Genomic DNA, 9,104 nt, shown 5'->3' on the forward strand with positions numbered 1-9,104 from the left:
ATAATAAAAATATATTTTATTATTATTAATAATAATAATATAATATTATTCAAATCTGACTATTTATAAATATTTTTAAATATGTATTAATATAACTTATTTTATTATTTTACTTACTTTATTAATTAAAGAAACAAAATGAAATAATAGACTTTAGAAATTCTGCCCAAAATCTCTTTTTTGTGTGCGTTTCACAAAAATCAATCAGGATTGGAAAGGCGTTTTTAGGTAAACTGCTCCTTTAAATGTTGCTCTGCATGTGTGTGCTTTCTGGTTAGCATGTAGAGAAGCTGGATCTGAGTGGGTTTGTGTCTTTGATCGATGACCCAAGTCGTGATAGGAATCTGGAGGCAGCCAGACTGAACCTCCGCATGAAGGATGGAGAAATCAAACTCACTGTGAGTATCAGATGTCTGTCAGTATCCCCTCATGCCCTTCATCTCAGCCTCACACCCACAGACCGTTCACAGACCCTCTGATGTGGATCGCACACTAAATAGCAAGAGCTTTCTTGAACCGATAAGCTCCAGTTTATATTGCTTGGTCAGTCACACTCCTAATGCACATCTCAACCTTCACGCACTCCTGTATGAGTAAATGCAGGTCTTTCAGTCTTCACAAACTTCTTCAAATGCAATATAGTTTCGCTTTCACAGGCCATTATTTTACTCCTGTTTATTCCCACCATATCTGACGCCAGTAGTAAGAGTTCCAGACAGCTCCAGGTCATATTATGGTCAGGTCAAGACTCAACAGTGTTGAATGTGCTGTAGGCTTTGCTCAGGAAACCCTCTGCGTTCAGAATCAGGGCCGATCAGAGGTCTGCTAGAGAGATTGTATAGAGATTACCTTCACAAAGAGGTACAAAAACACTGTACTTCGATACTTCCTCTTACAAACCCCATGAGCAGCCCTTCCATACCGCAAAGAAATACATAAATAACTGTTCTGTGAGAATTTAATTCACAAATACTAATGCACTTACAACTGCAAAAACAAATGTTTACACTACCATTCAAAAGGTTGGGGTCGGTTCGATTTTTTTAAAATGTTTTTGAAAGAAGTCCAAACAAGGCTGCATTTATTTGATCAAAAATACAGTATTATTTCCATTTCAAATCACCATTTTCTATTTAAATTAGTGCTGTCAAACGATTAATCGCGATTAATCGCATCCAAAATAAAAGTTTTTGTTTACATAATAAATATGTTTGTGTACTGTGTATATTTATTATGTATTTATAAATACATAATAAATATACACAGTACACAAACATATTTATTATGTAAACAAAAACTTTTATTTTGGATGCGATTAATCGCGATTAATCGCATCCAAAATAAAAGTTTTTGTTTACATAATAAATATGTTTGTGTACTGTGTATATTTATTATGTATTTATAAATACATAATAAATATACACAGTACACAAACATATTTATTATGTAAACAAAAACTTTTATTTTGGATGCGATTAATCGCGATTAATCGCATCCAAAATAAAAGTTTTTGTTTACATAATAAATATGTTTGTGTACTGTGTATATTTATTATGTATTTATAAATACATAATAAATATACACAGTACACAAACATATTTATTATGTAAACAAAAACTTTTATTTTGGATGCGATTAATCGCGATTAATCGCATCCAAAATAAAAGTTTTTGTTTACATAATAAATATGTTTGTGTACTGTGTATATTTATTATGTATTTATAAATACATAATAAATATACACAGTACACAAACATATTTATTATGTAAACAAAAACTTTTATTTTGGATGCGATTAATCGCGATTAATCGCATCCAAAATAAAAGTTTTTGTTTACATAATAAATATGTTTGTGTACTGTGTATATTTATTATGTATTTATAAATACATAATAAATATACACAGTACACAAACATATTTATTATGTAAACAAAAACTTTTATTTTGGATGCGATTAATCGCGATTAATCGCATCCAAAATAAAAGTTTTTGTTTACATAATAAATATGTTTGTGTACTGTGTATATTTATTATGTATTTATAAATACATAATAAATATACACAGTACACAAACATATTTATTATGTAAACAAAAACTTTTATTTTGGATGCGATTAATCGCGATTAATCGCATCCAAAATAAAAGTTTTTGTTTACATAATAAATATGTTTGTGTACTGTGTATATTTATTATGTATTTATAAATACATAATAAATATACACAGTACACAAACATATTTATTATGTAAACAAAAACTTTTATTTTGGATGCGATTAATCGCGATTAATCGCATCCAAAATAAAAGTTTTTGTTTACATAATAAATATGTTTGTGTACTGTGTATATTTATTATGTATTTATAAATACATAATAAATATACACAGTACACAAACATATTTATTATGTAAACAAAAACTTTTATTTTGGATGCGATTAATCGCGATTAATCGCATCCAAAATAAAAGTTTTTGTTTACATAATAAATATGTTTGTGTACTGTGTATATTTATTATGTATTTATAAATACATAATAAATATACACAGTACACAAACATATTTATTATGTAAACAAAAACTTTTATTTTGGATGCGATTAATCGCGATTAATCGCATCCAAAATAAAAGTTTTTGTTTACATAATAAATATGTTTGTGTACTGTGTATATTTATTATGTATTTATAAATACATAATAAATATACACAGTACACAAACATATTTATTATGTAAACAAAAACTTTTATTTTGGATGCGATTAATCGCGATTAATCGCATCCAAAATAAAAGTTTTTGTTTACATAATAAATATGTTTGTGTACTGTGTATATTTATTATGTATTTATAAATACATAATAAATATACACAGTACACAAACATATTTATTATGTAAACAAAAACTTTTATTTTGGATGCGATTAATCGCGATTAATCGCATCCAAAATAAAAGTTTTTGTTTACATAATAAATATGTTTGTGTACTGTGTATATTTATTATGTATTTATAAATACATAATAAATATACACAGTACACAAACATATTTATTATGTAAACAAAAACTTTTATTTTGGATGCGATTAATCGCGATTAATCGCATCCAAAATAAAAGTTTTTGTTTACATAATAAATATGTTTGTGTACTGTGTATATTTATTATGTATTTATAAATACATAATAAATATACACAGTACACAAACATATTTATTATGTAAACAAAAACTTTTATTTTGGATGCGATTAATCGCGATTAATCGCATCCAAAATAAAAGTTTTTGTTTACATAATAAATATGTTTGTGTACTGTGTATATTTATTATGTATTTATAAATACATAATAAATATACACAGTACACAAACATATTTATTATGTAAACAAAAACTTTTATTTTGGATGCGATTAATCGCGATTAATCGTTTGACAGGACTAATTTAAATATATTTTAAAATGTAACATTTCTCTGATGCAAAGCTAAATTTTCAGCATCATTACTCCTTGTCACATGATCCTTCAGAAATCATTCTAATATGCTGATTTGCTGCTCAAGAAAAAATTCTTATTATTATCAATGTTGAAAACGGTTATGCTGCTTAATATTTTTGTGGAATTCGTGATGCATTTTTTCAGGATTCTTGGTTGAATAGAAAGTTCAAAAGAACAGCATTTATTTGAAATAGAAATCTTTTGTAACATTGTAAGTTCTTTACTGTCACTTTTGATCAATTTAATACGTCCTTGCTGAATAAAAGCATTGCTTGAATCAATAAATGTAAATAGAGATCTAATTGTCTGTGAGATACTATGTGTCTCTAATGTAATGCAGTAGTGTAAGGAAATATTGCATAGAATTTTTAGTTATTAATAATATGGTTAATGTCAGTGTCTCTCTCTTTCTTCTCAGGCACCGAATCTGGAGGCGCGTGAGCTGTGGAAAGGTTTTCTTTACTCTGTCGTAGATGTAAGTTCAATCAAATGAGGAAATGTTTTGAACAGAAGTTGACACATTCTTTAGTCTCACAGATGAGTTTTTGCCTCACAGTAAAAACTGTGTAAATGTTTACTTAGTGCTAGCATTATGTTATTGTACCCTAGAAACTCTAGGTCAAGTTCTGTACGTCAGTAAACACTTAACAGCTTCTCCTGCAGAACAATGAATTCCAGTCAGGCTTATTCTATATACCATCTTGAATAATATTGTTGTTCTGAGTTTGTTAATGAGATCTGAGACCTTTGAACTGCAGAGTTAGTGTTTTATGACCATGTTCAAACAATGCAGCAGATACCTTTGTTTCTTTTGGTTTAGGAAAGATTTGGTCGACTGTTATGGTTTGTTTTGCCGCTGATATGTATATCTAGAGAGCAAGGTAGCTGATATTATTTGATATGCACTACTGGTCAAAAGTTTGGCATCAGTAGGTTTTTTTTTGTTGTTGTTGGTAAAAGTAAATTCTTTTATTCCACAAAAACACATTAAATCAAGACATTTATTTTACAAGAAATTTCAAAATATCTTGGAAAGAATCTTTGGAAAAAAAGAGAATATATATATGTTCAAGAACATGAAGCAGGCAACTGTTTGATAAACATTGATAATAATAAGAAATGTTTCTTCTGCATATTAGATTGATTTCTGAAGGATCATGTGACACTGAAGACTGGAGTAATGATGCTGAAAATTCAGCTTTGATCACAGGAATAAATTACATTTTAAAATATATTACAATAGAAAACAGATATTTTAAATTATAATAATGTTTTGCAATATTACTGTTTTTAATGTATTTTTGCAAATAAATGCAGTCTTGGTGAGCATAAGGGACTTTCAGAAACATTCAAAAAATCGCTTTAGTGTATATCCAAAAATTACAATTCTGAAAATTGTATGACATTTTATTGCTTGCATAATATTAACAGAATATTTACTTAAATATATCCACATGACACTAGTTGCACCATTTATTGACACTTCTGTTAGTAGACTTTGCAATTGACACTAGATAATTTTCAGCTGAAATCAAATATCGATTGCCTTGATATATTGTTCTTTTACTCTGTTTTGATCCTTGTCATATGAAGTGTTTAATAATTCACTTACTTTACATGGATGCTTTTTGGGACTAGAAATAACCATTGAAATGCAATCGAGTCAATGTAACAAACGCTTTTTGGGAAAACAGGAATTTTTAGACTATTGTAGACTTTGTTAAATCTCATATTGTTGACAGTATTGTGGATGTTTTTCAGATTTCTCAAGAAATGTAATTTTTAACTTTTATTATCTATTTTATTATTAAATCAGTTTTTGTTGGACTTTAGATGTATAATAAAGTCAATTTTCCGGTCATCATAAAACATGAGCAGGTGTTATAAAAACTATATATCACCATCATATCCACTGGCTGTAGTTGAACACCACCAAAACTCCTCCCACACGCTTCTGTTTTTATAGATAAAGAGATCAGAGTCCCCGTGCAGAAAGCATCACTATGGATGGTATATTTAACCGTGCAAATCAGAAAGACACATGCTATGCGTTTGATTCCAGCTGGCTGTGCCCACGACTCTCACCCTCCTGCCCGGGCAGCTGCACATGCTGAAGGAAGTCGTGGAGAAAGAAAAAATGCGTCGAAAGGCACGAGCGTCTTCCAGAGCCCCCTCGTCCCCCCTCTCGCTCCCGCTGGTGGGGGAAATACCTGCGTGAGTATCTGTTTATGTGAGCGAGTGTGTTTGTGGGAGACATTCTTGAGCGTCTGAGTGTTTATACATAGCTAAAGCATCACTTTTAGGAGTAGGGCATTTACTTTTCTAAAGGAGTTCTGCCTGCCTGATAAAGCACATGATAAATTTCATGGATTTACTCTGCGTCCTGCGCAGCAATAAAAATAATCAATAAAAACAGTCTCTTGAATGCCAATCTAATTTCATATGTCAGTTCGCAGAACTACAAAATGGAGCCAAACTCTAATATATGTGATGTTTTAGAGATTATACAGTTTTTTTCGAAGGTGTATGCTTTATGAGGTATGTGGTTGATGTGTTATTTATAACTTCTCGTCTATTGACAGACTGTATTTGCTACTGTTGTCATGTTTTGTCATGTACTTGTTAAAATGACACTCCTCACTAAGGTTTCACTTCTCATTACTCAATAAAAAATAGTGTTCGGCTGGGATTAGGTCATTTATTTTATTTTTTATCCTAATCGTTTTTAGGCTTTCTTTACCAAAATCTACTATATGCTTAACTGGTGTGTATAATCTCATTCTTAGTGGATGCTTGAGACAAATGTTCATGTAGTTGTGCTTCTGTCTGTTATTTGGCAGGTGTTTCAGGCCTGTGTCTCGTACTGAAGCTGAGGTGCTGTTAGAAAGACATCCAGACTGCGGGAACATGCTGCTGAGACCAGGCCGGGACGGATCTTCACTCGCCGTCACAACACGACAAGACCTGAACGGGTAAAAACACTGAAACATCTCTCTCTCTTAGTATGATTTATCATTGAGAGCACTACCAAAAAATACACTTTAGCTCTGTTCGAAAACCTAGTAAGCTGCCTTGCTGTCTACATCGACAGCTGACTTCTAAAACAGCATCCAAAACCAAATTGAACCTCACTGGTTTCATTGAACCTCATGACTAAATTAGACGCTTGCAAATGATGGCAACTCTGCACACTATATAAAATAGTGTTCATGAAATGTAGTGCACAGGAGACCAATAGAGCATAAAATATGCAAAGCAGGCTCCGATATTAGTGGAAAACAATTATCTTTATTTCTCACTACTAAATGAAATTTAATTATAGTTGACTTTTTTTTGTTTTTTGTTTGACTGATCTGGCATCTTTAATTGTCTTCCACTGGGCTTTGTGCAATTAATTCTTAAGACTAATTCATTATGAAATCATAAGTGCCCATTGTGACGTCAAATCACTGGATTTTATGTCATCATAAAGGCATTATGGCAATCACTGGATTCCAATGTAAACGTATAAATGGGCATTATAACGGAATTTTCCCTGGGTTTATACATTATGACATCATCACTGGATGTTATGATGTCATATAAGTCTATTATGACAATCAGTGGATTTCAAAGTGAACTGGATTTATACTTTCACTGGATTAATTCACTATGATGTCTTTACTGGATCAGTGCAGTACTTTAGTATTATTATTGAATCAGCTTTTATTATGACATTATTATTTGAATCTTAGTTTAGATATTTTTTTGTGTGCTTTTGTCATTTATTTATTTTATATTTAGTCATTTAAGTACAAATTAAACATATTTTATTTCTGATAACTGCCAGGGCGACATTTCTCAGTTCTATTTTTATTTTATTTTAGCTTTATTTCAACTAGCGAAGACCATTTTTAATCGTTTTAGTTTCAATTGACAGTAACAGTAGTACTGCACTGGATGTCAGTACACATCAGAATTGAGTCATTGTGTTGGTTTCTTTATATGTTAATTATCTCTCTCTTTTTTTCTGTTTCAGATCAGTGTTCAGGCATTACAGAGTGACACAGAAGCTGCAGGGTGGTTACATTATCGATGTGGAAAACCCAGTATGTGAAAATGACTTTCTAAATAAAGAGAATCTATGCGAAAACACCAACCTTAGGAAAATCTCACTCCTCATTTTATCGTAATTTTTTTTTTGTCTCTTCCTGCAGATCCCCTGTCCCACACTGCATGATGTCATCAATGCACTGGTGGAGAAAACCGCCGGGACTCTTCAGCCCTTTATATTAGAAGAGCCTTATGAGGAGAACATCAGTATGTCAAAAACACGTTCATACACAAATATGCTCACAATCTGTACATCTACATTAAGTTTGACCATAAATGAAGACATTCTTAATTCAGCATCTAAATGTATCTTTCCTGTAGCGTTTGTGTCGTCCAATGATGAGAATGGAGAGCGAACCCTGCACTGTGCTCCCACTGGACCTCTTTCTCGAGCTCCATCACTGCCCCCTAAACAAGGTACCATACATCTCATGCTCCACACAACTATATCTGCTGCCATTTGTTCATATATTGAGAGTTAAATGACCGAAAATATATCAGCATTGCTGCAGGTTCATATGATAGTGTAGTCTAGTGGTTAAAATGGTACTAGAAAAGAGCTGCTGACTAAAAGGTCGAAGGTTCAAACCCCACAGGTTTTTATGCTTTTTTTGCACAAATATAATGAATAGTCTATTATGCCAGTTTCAGTGCTCAAGCCAAACAACATGCAGGAACAGTCGCACTTGGATGCTGTAGTGGCTCTTGTTGCAAAAGTATGAAACAAGTCTCAATCTGTGTGTTTTAGCAATTTGTGGCGGAATTGCATAACACTGAGAAAATGCTGGCTATGTGTGAACATCAGATGTAGGGCTGCACACTATGTCGATGTGAACTAGTGAATGCTTTTATCCAGGTCAATATACAGTACAGGCTATGTTCACCCCAGATTCTCTAGACTGAGTGAGTGAGTGAGGTCGTATGTGTTTGTTCAGTAGGTACAGACAGATGGTCGCTGCGGTCACAGACGAGATCTCCCAGTTCCTCACCAAGATCCTTTTCCCCGTCTGGCTCTCCATCCAACTCCATGAGAAGGCTGGTTCTGTCTCCCTCACCGCTCTCTCAGAGTAAGACCCCAGGGCTCCAGCTCCAAAACTGTTTATAAAATTTCAACTTGCTAACATTTTTGGGGGGATCTGATTTTTATTGTTTCTGAACAAATGGACTTAAACAGTTGATATCACCATAGTACCAAAAAACTATATAAATTATATGAAATAATATTAGAAGGAAAATCAGTATTTAATAATATAATTATAACAATTATTATTTACATATTTTAATATTTAATTGTACACCACCACTGATTTGGGCTACTGTTTTCAAGATTTGATAATAACAAGAAATGTTTCTTGAGCAGCAAATCAATGTATTAGAATGATTTCTGAAGGATCATGTGACACTGAAGGCTGTAATGATGCTGAAAATCATGCATTACAGAAATAAATTACATTTTAAAACATTCAAATAGAAAACTTTTATTTTAAAATGTAATAATATTTCATAATATTGCTGTTTTTACCTTTTTTTTTT

At 31.8% G+C, this 9,104-nt stretch overlaps 1 protein-coding gene across 1 annotated transcript in view; it reads left to right on the top strand.

Moving 5' to 3' along the window:
- The window catches only part of stap2a (signal transducing adaptor family member 2a), a 16,883-nt gene that overhangs the window by 6,261 nt on the left and 1,518 nt on the right, over positions 1-9,104 (top strand). Inside the window, exons 3-10 of the mRNA XM_016519233.1 lie at positions 279-398; positions 3,898-3,954; positions 5,542-5,693; positions 6,320-6,451; positions 7,498-7,567; positions 7,676-7,778; positions 7,893-7,988; positions 8,507-8,638. Coding sequence (XP_016374719.1) covers positions 279-398; positions 3,898-3,954; positions 5,542-5,693; positions 6,320-6,451; positions 7,498-7,567; positions 7,676-7,778; positions 7,893-7,988; positions 8,507-8,638 — 862 coding nt within the window. The remainder of the gene's footprint in view (positions 1-278; positions 399-3,897; positions 3,955-5,541; positions 5,694-6,319; positions 6,452-7,497; positions 7,568-7,675; positions 7,779-7,892; positions 7,989-8,506; positions 8,639-9,104) is intronic.

This window comes from Sinocyclocheilus rhinocerous, unplaced genomic scaffold (genome assembly GCF_001515625.1).
Source record: "Sinocyclocheilus rhinocerous isolate Xijiao unplaced genomic scaffold, SAMN03320098_v1.1 scaffold898, whole genome shotgun sequence".
Lineage (NCBI taxonomy): Eukaryota > Metazoa > Chordata > Actinopteri > Cypriniformes > Cyprinidae > Sinocyclocheilus > Sinocyclocheilus rhinocerous.